Source organism: Alosa alosa, chromosome 7, assembly GCF_017589495.1.
Source record: "Alosa alosa isolate M-15738 ecotype Scorff River chromosome 7, AALO_Geno_1.1, whole genome shotgun sequence".
NCBI lineage: Eukaryota > Metazoa > Chordata > Actinopteri > Clupeiformes > Clupeidae > Alosa > Alosa alosa.
This window is the reverse complement of record NC_063195.1, coordinates 17,541,666-17,556,820: the sequence shown is the minus strand read 5'-3', so window position 1 is coordinate 17,556,820 and position 15,155 is coordinate 17,541,666. Positions and strand designations below refer to the sequence as shown.

The 15,155-nt window shown below is 40.2% G+C and overlaps 1 protein-coding gene across 1 annotated transcript in view; it reads left to right on the top strand.

Annotated features, from left to right (window-relative positions):
• The window catches only part of LOC125298629, a gene marked incomplete at its 3' end in the record, with an annotated part of 40,390 nt that extends 26,015 nt beyond the window's left edge, over window positions 1-14,375 (top strand). The window contains 3 exon segments of the mRNA XM_048249443.1: window positions 7,187-7,357; window positions 13,310-13,480; window positions 14,205-14,375. Of these exon segments, the coding sequence (XP_048105400.1) occupies window positions 7,187-7,357; window positions 13,310-13,480; window positions 14,205-14,375 (513 nt within the window).
• Between the last annotated feature and the right edge of the window lie 780 nt (window positions 14,376-15,155).

Genomic DNA, 15,155 nt, shown 5'->3' with positions numbered 1-15,155 from the left:
ACAAACTGAATATGTGATGGAAGATGGGGCCTAACTGTTCAGCACACACTTTTAACGTGCGGCCACTGATGTTATCTGGGCCAGGGCTTTTCTTTGGATTGCAGTATTTGAAACACCTAACACTATGCTCATTAAAACAAGGGATAAATGGGGGGGAGGCCAGAAGACTCTTCTTGAGTTTAGAATGTCTGTTACTGAAGTCATGTGTGTCGAATTTGACATAGAACCTGTTAAGATCCTCTGCTAGTACTGGGTCAGGTATGCTGTTAAATTTTAACTTCTGCTTTCCCCTTTCTTTAAGCCCTACTATAGTATACTATCCCAGGCTGTACCGAGGTTGTTCATTTTGAGCTGTGTTTCTAGTTTATCTTTATACTTTAGTTTGCCCACCCTGATTTCTCGTTTTATCTCTTTTTTAAGTTTGTGCAGTGCTAGCAAGTTTCCCTCCTTAAAGGCTCTATTCTTCTCACGCAAAAGACCTCTAAGAGACTTGGTAACCCATGGTTTACTGTTCGGGTAAACTTTTAAGGCCTTAGTTTGGGATGACAATATCCTCACAGTAAGCCACCCAATTACTGATAACATCCGTTAATTCATCAATATCAGAGCATGAGTCCTTAAACATATCCCAATCTGTGCAGTCCAGGCACCCCTGGAGAGAAAGACAAGCATCCTCTGACCAGTCCTTAATGTACACAGTCTGTTGCTTGCCTCTCTTGAGAGCAGTTTGATATGAGGGGATGAGGTGTACACAGTTGTGATCAGATGAGCCTAAAGGTGGGAGAGGGATGGACTTGAATGCATTTTTCACTGAACAATAACATAGGTCCAATGTTTTATTTTGTCTAGTGGGGCATGTAACATATTGATGGAAGTCCCTGAGAGTTTTAGACAAAGAGCAATAGTTCATATCCCCAAGAATAATAATTGGGGCATCAGGGGATCGCATTTGAAGTGATTGGGTTACTTGAGAGATAATTTCACAGGCGTTGTTACTGTTTGCTTTTGGATGAATGTACACAAGGGTGACGAACAGCTGGGAAAACTAGATAGTAAGGGCGCAGTGCCACCGTGAGCAATTCGACATCGGCCGTGCAAATTCTCTCTCTAACATTAATTGATTTGCACCAGCGCTCGTTCACGTAGAGACACACACCTCCACCACTGCCCTTGCCGGTGGTCATTGCGTCTTTGTCCAGCCGAACCGGCGATCCGAAGCCGCATAGACACAGGTCACTATCTGTGTCCCGATCGGACAGCCATGTCTCCGTAAGCGCCAAGATACAAGAATCTCTGAACTCGTGGGAATACCGAGCCTGTGCTTGTAGTTCTTCGGATTTTTTCCGAAGTGACTGCACATTCGAGAGGATGATTGATGGCAGGGGGATGCGTGAGAGAGACTGTTTTTTCACCCAAAGACGAACACCCCCTCTGCGCCCTCGCACCCTGGTCCTGGTAGGCCTACTACGGGCGGAATCTGATCCCCGATATTGTTTCCCGACTGGCTACATGTATGTACTTGAGAAATCCCAGTTTGATGGCACATTTGTAACCTGACTCCAGCGCAGGAGGAACTCCATGGAGTACTGGATCCTTGTTGATGGGAGTGGAGACGAGTCGCCATAGCTCTAAGCCAGCCGAAACGCCATCTACAACAGTAGCAGAGACCAAAGTTCCATTTTAGTTTGCGATCGACCGCGATGTCAGTAGATGCAAAGCTTACAATCGCATGCCGGTACTTCTACTTATCCGGATGATAAATTACTTAAGTTAGAACGACAAAACAAACGATACAACAAACATCAACGCACAAACATAACCTGCTGCCGGTCGCTGCACGAGCATGCGCGACCCGTGATGTCTGTATGCTACTGAGACCTTGAATTTCCCCTTGGGGATCAATAAAGTATCTATCTCTATCTCTATCTCTATCTCTATCTCTATCTCTCTCTATCTATCTCTCTCTCTCTCTCTCTCTCTCTATCTCTCTCTCTCTCTCTCTCTCTCTCTCTCTCTCTCTCTCTCTCTCTCTCTCTCTCTCTCTCTCTCTCTCTCTCTCTCTCTCTCTCTCTCTCTCTCTCTCTCCTCTTCAGGTGACCCTACCATATGTATTTTGAACGGCAGATTCTATGCTTACGAGAATACTTTGATTTGTTGGTGGAGATAATTATACATTAATGATCACATATTTTGAAAGAAAAAATAGGCTTTTGCTAATAATCAACAAAATTGCACAATGTAGCTTTAACAGTTCAAAAATGTTTTCTGATATTGAAATGGATGCTTTCTTTAACGAGTATATGTGAACATAGATAGCCTCGCAAGATTATCCTGATCTCGCAAGCTCCATTTTTCCACTCGCAGATCAGTCTGGCATCTTGTGATGGATTTGTTGGTTTTGAGGCGGGTTTAGGTTAAGGGTAGCCTGTGGTTGTATTTTCGTCAAAGCTCTGTTAGTACGTCATACGCTTCGTTGATCTGATTGGTTGATTTGGCAACATAGGTGGTGATAGACAGATGGTTTATCCAATCAGCAACCTATCAGTTTTTTCGCCCCTTCCAGATGGATATGCTGAGCAAATGCATATCAATCCATCTGGCGGAGTCAGGTTAGAACATAGACGCAAGTATAACAGAATGCAGAATGTGTATTGGAAATAAATGCAAAAAAAGAATTATGTTTGGGTTAAATTAGATATTTCAATTCCAATCCATTATAGACAGACCAGATTACTGTGTCTTTCCTACATGTTTCTTACATGTTTATTTGACGGTATCTACATAAGAGTGACATGACACTGTCTTGAATGTATCATAAACATTATAAACAAGTCATAAACATTTATGACATAACGCTTCCGTCACTCGTTTATGTCAAGTGTCATGACATGTTATGACAGTGTCATGTCACTCTTATGTAGATACTGTCAAGTAAAGTGTTTCGGAAATTGGTTTGGGGGTGGCATGGCATGGCATTGCAAATCAGAGTAATAGCTTTCTTTCTTCAAGATTCTTGTTATCCTGTACAATTTTTAGCCTGGCTAACGTCAGACCTCACCTCATTAAGATGGGGTCTGGGAACTAGGCATTCATTTTCTCGTATTTGAAACGTGGTTTACGAAAGCCCAGAGCCGTTTATTGGGCACTACGAATATCTATCAAATGCGTCTGTACGTAGCTCATAGCGGCTTCGGTGTGTCGGCATCGTCTTTCTGCCCTCCCTCCGTTCTGTGATTGGTCTCCTAACTGAGGCGAAAATTTGCTCCATGGTATCCAGGCTGCCTAGAAGCGTGAATAAAATCTTGCGCATAAGGCAGCATGGGAAAACCCAGGCTATACAATTTTCCCACTTTTCTACCATCAAACCAACAGACCATCACATTCTCTCCACTATACTTGACAGGACTTTTAGCTGGTGTCTCTCACATGCTCTTCTTTGTGATTAGGATACCTGAGATTCGCCCGACCATGCCCACCTAGATCTCCTTTCAGGGAGATACTAGTCTGGGACACCATAATTCATTAACACTTCCATGATCCCAGCAAAACCACGGCAATCAGTGACGAGAAGGGATGGCTATGGTTTTGAAAATGAAAGTGGCTGTGATAAATGGTAGTAGCAACGCCTGCAAAAATCAACAATGCAGTAGGAAGAATGTGTGAATTTATTTACAGCGAAGCAGCATACATTATTTCCTGACTACTGATGATATTTATTTTAAGTTTAAGCAAAGTAGGAAGTAAAGTTAGGAGTCCCTGATAAATTTTATAGATTTATCTATAACACATTGTCTTTTTCCCTTCACATTTTCTTTTAAATCTGAGAAATGCCTCTGTTTAGAAGGGCAGAATCCTCGTGAATCCAGAAGTCACATCCTGCTGATGTTGACACTGGTGTTTTACAGGTGCTAATTAACAAAGCTGCCTGTTGAGGACCTGTGTTTCCAACAAGACACTCTAATGTATTTGTTCCATTGCTCAGTAGTGCACCGGGCTTCCTTTTTTCTATCCTGGTTTAAAAAGCTGGAGTATGTAGCACAAACAGAAATCTAGACTTTTTCTCACATGAAACAGCCTTAATGTCTAGATGTCAAGAATAGGTTCCCTGTTAAATAACAGTAAAGAACTGGGAGTAGGGTTACTATTATTTTACTATTATTATGACCGCCGTGCAGCGAAGCGGCGGTCATATAGGTTTAGTCAGATTTTTTTTTTTTTTTTGCATGGGCAATTGTCCGTCAAGGATTTCTGGGACACTGAAAGACCGGGGTGCACAAAACTTGGTGGGCATGTAGCCCCACACGGATAGCATGGAACCATTGTTTTTTGTTTTGATCTGTAGCCCCCCTGCTGGACTGGAACCCCCGAAAGGAGGGTAGGGCGGACACAGTTTTCTGTGAATATCTCAAGAACCGTAGGGTTTAGGAGGGCCACCTTTTTTTGTATGTTGATCTTAAGGAGCCATGTCAACCTATCCCATAACCACTCATTTCATGTATAGCACCAACTAGTTAAAAAATAAAAAGCAAAAAATTAGGTGTTGTAATCACAATATCTCTGGCTGACATGGTCAAAACTGCACGGAATTGAAAAGTGTAGGATCATTATGACACCCTCTAAATGCATGCCAAGTTTCGTGAACTTGCGTTCATGGGGGGCCATACAATAAGTTAATTTATGTGTACATTTAGTGACTGTCCACCAACAGAGTTTTCTGAGAATATCTTGAGAACTGTAGGGCCTAGGATGAAACATTTTTTGCGTATGTTTGCCTCCAGGGGTCATGTTAATCCATTCCATATGCACACATGTGCATGAACAGATACACACGCACACACATACATTCACAGTAATCATACGTATGACACATACATACACAGTAGACATATGTACGCATGCATGCAAATGCACACACACAGGCACACACACAAGCACATGCACGCACACACACACACACACACATGCACACAATTCAAGAATTTCTCAGAATTATGAACAGGCAAGATGGGGGTGGGGTTGTATAACATGTATTTTACATGTGAAATCTATGAACTAATCATGTTTTGGTACTTGTTGTCTAGCAGATACCAGTGAGAATTGAGTGTGCATAATGCAATTCTGTGAGACAGCTAGAATCATATATGCCTTTCACCTTTTGTTTTTAGTCAGCAGCTAGACCAGCAGATACCCTGACTTTGCTGAATTAGTGAAGCTAAGCAGGCTTAGTTAGTACTTGAATAAGAAACCTCCTTGGAAGAGTAGGTTCCTGCTGGAAGTGGTGTCGGTGGCTGGCCAGTAGGTGGCACTCCTCCCTGTGGCCAAAAGCCGCCAAACAAATATCAATCCCAATGCCCTATTGCAGTAACAGGGACACTGTACTGCAGGAGATGTTTTCCTTTGCATGAATGTTAAATTGAGGTCCTGACTCACCATGGTTGTTAAAGATCCCATGGCACTTATCGCAAAGAGTAGGTGGTTCCCTGATTTGCTTTATTTATGTACACATACATAAAGACACACACACATGCGCACACACACACACACACACACACACACACACACACACACACACAAAAAACACACACACACACACAAAGACACGTAAACACACACACACACACTGCACATGCACACACACGACACTCACAAACACATAAACACACATGCGCACACACACACACACACCCTCACACACATGGACCCACACATACAAACACACCTACAGTACATACACACACACACACACAAACACAGATATACACAAAAACATCCACACACTCTGCACACACTCAATTACAAACACAAAAAAGGAACAAAGTAGGAAATTAACACAATTTGACAAAGCGTGACTTATTTTTGTGGAAAAAATGCACTGGCGGCGGTTATATTTTGTACCTTTCTGCAGTATATCTAGTTTTCCTGTTATTTTACTGTAACAGTGCACTACTGTTACAGCCTATTTCCTGTTAAATATAACAGGCCTTTGCAGTCAATTTTGGGGAAAACCAGAATCAACTGGCAGTAAGGTTGCCATTACTTTTGACACCTCCAAGTGGGCAGGTCAATGCTAATTGAGAAAGTAATCAATTTCACATTGAACCCAGAAGGGAGTTATGTTTATTCTCGAAAATGTCCTTTGTTTTTTTTCTTCTTAAAGGGATACACCACCATTTGGGGAAATACGCTCATTTCCACCTCCCCTCAAGTTAACCAATTGATTTTTACCTTTCTCCAGTTCATCCAGTCGTTCTCTGAGTCTGGCAATACCAGCCTAGCATAGATCATTGAATCGGATTAGACCATTAGCATCACTCTTAAATGTGACTAAGATTTCCGTTAATTATCCTATTTAAAACTTGTCTCTTCTCAAGGTAGAAAGTGTAATAAGACTAACGGAAAATCAAACGTGGCGATTTCCGTAATAACGCGGTGTAATAATCAAGGAACGTTGCGAACGTATCATGGGCGCAGCAGCACAATTATATCACTCAGCACCCGAAAATATAACCAGAGCCCATTTACGTAGAGCCGGTTCACTCCCTATGATCTCCATTGTACCTGCAATCTGTTGCAGTTCCGCTAGGGGCAATCAGGAATAAGTGCAAAAACAATGGGGGTCTATGGAGCTAGACGGCTACATTTGTCTCTTTCACCTGGTTGTCGTTGAAAAATCGAAGATTTGATTGTGGTTTCTGCAAGGTCAATATGGATTATAGGTCAAAAGTTGAATGAACGAGTACTTGCAGTACGTCCTTTCGATTTCTTACAGGTTGGGTCTCACAACACACAAGCTTTCTGCTAATGACTGATGTCATTGACACATTTGAAAGGCTTTTTAGAACAAATAAGTGACTCAAAAAATATAATACTCAGCAGTGTGTATTTTCTCCCTCTTTCGAATGCAACATTTAAAATTTCTAGACAAAGAATTATATCCCGAGAAAAGTGGATTTTGAGGGGTACAGTTCCATAGACCTCCATTCATTCTGCGCTTATTCGTGAGCACCCTCACGTGGAACCAGAACAGGAACTGCAACCAGTTCAGAAACTGAAAGTTTCCCGAGAGTGGTGGTTCTCCCCTTATTAGACATTCTCAGCTATAACGTTGGTTGTATTGCCGGAGGTTATAGCCTACTGGGACTATTTTCATTTTCTGTTAGTCTTATTATACTTTGTTTTTCCACAGGCTAAATCAATGTCATCTCTCTAAAGCAAGCTGTGAAATGATGGCATCAGTACTGCAAACGACAACTACTCTAAAAGAACTGGACATGAGTAATAACAAACTGGAAGATGAAGGAGTGGAGCTGCTCTGTGTGGGACTAAGAGATCCAAAATGCCAGCTGGAGACACTGAGGTCAGTTATTTTGTATGAAATAAACCTGTGTAAGGTGTCATATTTACTCTTGCCTTTTCTTCAAATGGAGTGTAAGGGAGCTAAAAGCCATCTCAGTCTGATGTTAAAATGTTCTCTATTCTCTAGACATCTAACAGATTCCTAATTTGTAACTCTGTTGCAATGGGACAGTTAATTTAAACTTCACCTGCTTGCCTGGCAAGCTTAAGTTGTGGTTAAGTTGTGGTGTTTACATTTTAGATTTGTCTGTGTATGCTGTTTGAGACTAGGTGGAGTAATTTGAGAGAACTTTTAACAATGTAGTTAGGAGACGCCCTGGGGTGCCATGTTGTCTGAGTACTGTAGCAGTATATTATATGTATCATATGGTTTAGGATGGTGGTAGCATCCTGGCAAAGGAGCTGGGCTAGCAAGCAGTAGCCAGAAAAGTTAAGGGTTCACCTCTGGCTTCCGCATGCTGCCACTTTGTAAGGGAATAATGTCTCTTGATTATGTTGAGTTATTGTGGCATCTTGTAAACAGTATACCTTATTTCTTTGTCCTTTTCTGTAATGTTTTATCTTCTGTTATACAGACGTGCTGACTGAAACCTCTCAGAGTGGTACTGTGGAATTGCATAAGTGTATACCCATTGACTAAGGGTGTCACAATTTCGATTTTATATCGAAATCGATCGAAATTACATCTCAATCTCGAACTTGGGTGGATGACGTACCATAGAATTCTAAGTGTCCATGGTGTCACATACTAATATAAATTGATATTTTTAAAAATATATATATATAAATGTTGTTCCTCTGATGGGATATAGTACAATCATACTAAAGTTGTTGTTTGTGTATTAATATCTCTACTTAGAATTTTGATCTGAACATCAAAAATGTCATATGGTGTGACTGTCCGGCCTATGTGAGACCTTAATAATATGAGTATATATCCAAATAAAGTATACATAATTGACAGCTATATAGTGCAAGTGAATTAATTAGGTGTTTTTAATGCCCACATAAAGTTTTGATGTCTATGCATAATGTCCAAGCAAGTTATGACCAAATACATTTTGTCCGTAAAATGAGCGTCATACGGTGTGACACTGTAATGCATATTTTGAACGGGCAATAATTTGGACATCTTAATGATGAAGAGGCCCCCACTCAACCAGGAAGTTGTGATAACATCTCTGGAGTGGTTTGCAAGGTCAAGAGGTGAGTTCTGCTTTACTTATTTTTAGTTAAAAAGCTCTGTATCTGACATCATCAATAGTGGTCAATGTTTTGTGTCTTATGGTGTGACAGCATTTACATAAAAATGTAAAATGTTTCACAAATTGTACTTATTAATTCTTAAAAAGCATTACTGCCATGTGGCAGATTACATGTTGAGTAAAAGCTATCGGTTTTTAGTTAGCTAAAAGATTAGCATAACTGATGAAAATGTCATATGGTGTGACGCTGTGTCATATGGTGTGACAGTTTTTCAAGTCACACCATATGACACATCAGTCACACCATATGACATACACTTTATTTTACATGATTATTTATATAAATAAATATTAAATATATATATATTTAAAAACATTAATGGAATAATATTATATTTTTGTAAAATGTAATGTAAAAATTATCTATACATTTAATGTTTCTCTTTTCCATTTTTATATTTTACGTAACCATGTTTTACCATGTTGACTATTCTGTGCATGTTAAAATATCGTATTCCTACGTTTCCTGTCAGTGTGAGGCAGACATGTCCAGCAAGGAGAGGACACGCCAGTACAGAGCAAGACTGAATAATGATCCTGCAAGGAGAGAGGAAATCCTAAGGGAAAGGAGGAAAAAGTAAATAGATCAAGCCAGTTCACACAAGACAGACTATCCTAAAGGCTAACTTTACTATAGGAAAGGTTGAGGTCTAGGTCGCAATCTGCATAGTGAAACTTAAACACAGTACAGGGTCATATTATCAAGATGGTGAATCTGAAATGAAAAGTAAAAAAATTGTAGTCATTATATTATTTATTTTTTTACAGGTATGAAGAGAAGAAACAAAAAGGACAAATTAAATCCTTCAGTATGCACTCGCTTCCTCCGTCTAAACAAGGCAAATTGAGAGAGAAATGGAGAAATGCACAAAAAAAACACAGAAAAAGAAAACAGGAAGTTGATGCCATTATGAACCTGACCCCTCCATCTCTTGAATGTTCAATAAATGAATGTGATGCTGCAACCCCAACAAACTGCAGCACACCATCAGAGCCTTCTGTCCCTTCACATCCTTCCACCAATTCTCCACCTGTGAGGCACTCTGAAAAAATGCGGTCCCTCCAAAACAAGTGCAAGGTTCAGAATGACAATCTAAGGAAAGAACTGAAGAAAATGAAAAAGCAGAATCTGGAACTTATGAATAAACTGAAAAAAGAACATCTGAAATCAGAAAAATATAGAAAGAAAATACAGCGGACAACACAGGGAAAGCCTGGTGGTACTGTCAGTGAAGCTTTTCAGCCCAGAGCTCCCAAAAAAATGGCCAGTGAGAGGGAAAAAAAGGGTTGAATCTTTCCTGCTTTTAGACGAGAACAGCATTTTGCTTCCAGGAAAAAAGGACACAATTGGGAGAGGAGAGATGAAACAAAGAAGGATCCTCACAAGTACACTTCAAGACCTTCACACACAGTACAATGAGAACAGTGATGAAATGCACAGAATGTCTTACAGGCAATTCACCAGATATAAGCCGCTTTTACATCACTGAACCAAAGCCATGTGATCATAACACCTGTGCATGCCATCAACATGAAAATATGAGGCTTCTGATCACCACTATCTCAAAAGAGGACTAATCACAACAACAAGTCTTTCCACACTGTTGTCATCAATATGCTGTAGCACAAATAATGACTTGTGCATGAGGCGACAGTGCACCGAATGCTGTTTTGAACTGGTCAAAGTCAGAGCACATGATCCTGCTGAGAGTGTCACATGGGAACAGTGGCAGAAAGAGGATGTTACAGTTGGAGAAAAAACCTACAAGAACTGGGTAAAAAGAACAAAAAGGGGATCAGTTGGTAATCTTCTGGAAGTGTTCCAGAAAGATCTAGAAGAGCTGGCTGAACACCATTACAACTGGATTCACCAGGTTAGGCAGTTTCAACATCTCAAAGAGAACTTGCAGAGCAACGAGATGGTTCTTCATATTGATTTCAGTGAAAACTATGCTTGCAAGCTTAATACTGAAATTCAAGCCTTTCACTTTGGGGGAAACCGGCAGCAAGCAACTCTGCATACCGGAATGGCCTATGGTACTAGGGGGTCCCTGAGCTATGCAACAGTATCACAGTCTCTGAGACATGCTGAAAGGGCGGTGTGGGCTCACATCAAGCCAGTCCTAGAGAATTTCAAGGGCAAAAGTGACCATGATATTGACACACTCCATATCTTAAGTGATGGTCCAGCAACGCAGTACCGAAATCGTACCAACTGTTTTCTACTCAGCACGGTTCCATATACTTTGGGTTTTACAAAGATAACCTGGAACTTTTCAGAGAGGTCCCATGGAAGGGGCTCCTGGACGGAGTTGGTGGAGCCCTGAAGCGCTGTGCTGACAAATATGTTCATGGAGGTGGAGATCTACAGACACCCAAAGATCTCTTTAATTACCTTCAAGATAACACAGAAAAGGTGAATATCAGATGGGTGGAAGATTACGAGATTGTTGGAATAGATGGCTTGCTTCCTCCGACAGTGTGCCCTGTGGTTGGAATCGGCAACACACATCAAGTGCTGTCCTTTTCACCTGGGGAAATATTCTACAGACGCCTTAGCTGTTTTTGCCAGTACCCAGAGATGTGCCCCTGCTTTCAGCCCAAGAAACTGCAGCTCACTGCTTCTAATGTGGAAAGTACCTCTCAAGATTTCACCTGGCAGCCAAATGAAACAACCCACCCAGAGTATAACTCTGATTCTGATGATGACACCAGCTACACTGTGGGGAAGTTTGTTATTGTGACCTATGATGCCAGGCCATATGTGGGCCAAATCATGAATATATGTGGTAATGAGGCTGAAATTAATTGCATGAAGAACAGCTTCATCTGGCCAAATAAAACAGACTGTATATTCTATAGTTGCAGTCAAATTGCATGTTCAATATCTGAACCAGAACCACTTAACAGGTCTGCCAAACTCTCTGACATTGACTGGAGGAGCTTTAATATGGTCTGAAGGTTTCAGTGTCCACTGAATTTTATATTATTGATCAGTTCATATGTGAATGATTTGTACCGTTTTACTGTTTGCTGAAAATAAGCCATTGTTGTAACACAACTAATATGTGAATGATTTTTTACTGTTTGTTGAAAATAAGCCATTGTTGTTGTAACACAACTAATATGTGAATGATTTTTAACTGTTTTTTGAAAATGTACCATTGTTGTTATTACCCAGTTATGTGAATGATTTTTACTGTTTACTGAAAATGTGCCATTGTTGTTATAGTGCAACTAATATGTGAATGATTTCTAAAGTTTTCTGAAAATGTAGGCCTACCATTGTTGATATAACCCAATTAATATGTGAATGATTTTTACTGTTTGCTGAAATTGTTATAACCCAATTAGTTTGTGTGAACTGTTTTTACTTGAATGTTTAATGTATAAAACACTTTTTTGCCTTGACAAATTGTGTTGTGGTGCAGTTCATCATATGGTGTGACGCCATGTCATTTGGTGTGACATTCACATTTGTGGGGAAAAAAAGGCTTTGTTACTGATAAATCATGAAAATGTCAATAGAGCACAAAGGAAATAGTGCTAGCAAAAGTCTTAAGCATTTTCATAAGATTATTACAAGGTTTATCAGAATTAATCTAAAATACATTGAAAGATTGAGGAGATATGCTGTATTCCGCATGATGATTTAGAAGAATAATGTAAAATATACCAGATTTTAAGAAGGAAATGTTAAATATCAAAGCAGTCATAATAAAAATATATGGTGAAGTGAATAAATTAAGAAAGAAAATACTAATTTTCATTTTATATAAAATAGCTTTCACGTCACACCATATGACAATTTTGGGTACTGATACAGCAAATTGTTGAATATATAGAGATTTCGTAAAAAAATCTAAAAAACCACATATATATTTGCAAATCCCAAAGTCAAAGCAACACAAATAAAACAATTTCAGGGATAATATGACAAGTTTTTTAAAAATACTTTTTTGGGGCTTATATGTCAACCACCCACTTCGAACTTAAAAGTAGACTCGACGATACAGCCCCCAATGTCACGTCAAGCATGTATGCCAAGACGCACAAACACACATGCACGTGCTGAACTGCAGCGTCAACCCTCCTCTAATTTTAGGGTGCAGCAAGTTAAAATATACACATCAACCTACCGAAATCAAAGCCCCTCTTGCTACTTTGAAATCACCGGTGTGGAAGTATTCGTTCATTCACATTAATTAAAACTAACTTAGCCTACTCAACTTAGCAAGTGAAAAGGTTATCTAGTTACAGTCCAAAGTTACTTTAAGGCTTAAAATACACATTGATAAGTACATATTCCATGAACACTAACCTTGGGTCTCTTCGGAGTGTGCTGAAACAATCAAATTATCATTCTGTGTTGTTTAATTTCAATATGTTCACGTCTCTGTTTTAACCTAATATTAGTTCTGTTTACATTACAACCTTGCGGTTGGAACGGTTTCAAAATAAAAAGCGGTTTCAAAATAAAAGCCCCCCCGAAACAGAAAAGGAAAAGACCAAAAAGAGTAAATAACATATAAGGAATGCACTAATAGTAATATTAAAAAAAAGATCGAAAATCGAATCGAATCGTGACTTTAAAATCGAAAAATACATCGAATCGAGGATTTGGAGAATCGTGACACCCCTACCATTGACAGAGTACATGCTGAATATGTCTGTTTTTTATTCCACAGGCTAAATCAATGTCACCTCTCAAAAGCAAGTTCTAAAAACATTGCATCGGTACTGCAAACGACAACTACTCTGAAAGAACTGGACATGAGTAATAACAAACTGGAAGATGAAGGAGTGGAGGAGCTCTGTGTGGGATTAAGTGATCCAAAATGCCAGCTGCAGACACTGAGGTCAGTTATTTAGTGTGAAATGAACCTGTGTAAGGTGTCATGTTTACTCTTGCCTTTTCTTCAAATGGAGTGTAAGGGAGCTAAAAGCCATCTCAGTCGGATGTTACAATGTTGCTGTTCTCTGGACATCTATCAGATTCCTAATTTGTAACTCTGTTGCAATGGGACAGTTCATTTAAACTTCACCTTGTGGTGCTTACATTTTAGATTTGTCTGTGTATGCTGTTTGAGACTAGGTGGAGTAATTTGAGAGAACTTTTAACAATGTAGTTAGGAGATGCCCTGGGGTGCCATGTTGTCTGAGTACTGTAGCAGTATATTATATGTATCATATGGTTTAGGACGGTGGTAGCATCCTGGCAAAGGAGCTGGGCTAGCAAGCAGTAGCCAGAAAAGTTAAGGGTTCACCTCTGGCTTCCGCATGCTGCCACTTACATTTTTATAGGGCAGATATGGTGGCATATGTGGTGTGTGTGTGTGTGTGTGTGTGTGTGTGTGTGGGCATAGTGTGAATGAACTTTGTAGGGGAATAATGTCTCTTGATTATGTTGAGTTATTGTGGCATCTTGTAAACAGTATACCTTATTTCTTTGTCCTTTTCTGTAATGTTTTATCTTCTGTTATACAGACGTGCTGACTGCAACCTCTCAGAGTGGTACTGTGGAATTGCATAAGTGTATACCCATGGACAGAGTACATGCTGAATATCTTTGTTTTTCCACAGGCTAAATCAATTTCACCTCTCAAAAGCAAGTTGTAAAAACATTGCATCGGTACTGCAAACGACAACTACTCTGAAAGAACTGGACATGAGTAATAACAAACTGGAGGATGAAGGAGTGGAGGAGCTCTGTGTGGGATTAAGAGATCCAAAATGCCAGCTGCAGACACTGAGGTCAGTTATTTTGTGTGAAATGAACCTGTGTTAGGTGTCATGTTTACTCTTGGCTTTTCTTCAAATGGAGTGTAACGGAGATAAAAGCCATCTCAGTCTGATGTTACAATGTTGCCATTCTCTGGACGTCTATCCGAGATCTTATTTGTAACTCTGTTGCAATGGGACAGTTAATTTAAACTTCACCTTCTTGCCTGGCAAGCTTAAGTTGTGGTGCTTACATTTAGGATTTGTCTGTGTATGAAGTTGCTGTTTCAGAGGTGGAGTAATTTGAGAGAACTTTTAACAATGTAGTTAGGAGATGCCCTCGGGTGCCATGTTGCTTCCGGTTGAGTGGCGCATGTAGATGCAGCGACTCCTTGCTTCTCCTGATCGTGCAGTGTTTTTTTGTTGTTAAAATGTGTTTTTCGGAATGTTTATCGCGTGAAACTACGTCGGAACGCATGTACAGCCGACAGCAACTGTTGCAGATATGGAAAGGAAAACAGCAGTATCGATGTTTTGGACATAAAAACAGAGACGTTGGGAATTGGGAACTGGGAATACTTCGCCTGCCTACCACAACATCGGACCCGTCTGCTTCACCTGGCCGGCGTCACCGCAAGCGGTGTGCCAGGACAAGGAAGAGAGCCAAGCGAGCTGGCGTCGGAACAAGGCTAGCAGCCAACCCAACTCGCCCAGCAATACCATCCATATTCCTGGCGAACGTAAGATCACTGGACAATAAGATGGAAGATATTCGGTTGCTAAGATCAGCAAACAAGACAGTGAGTAACTGCT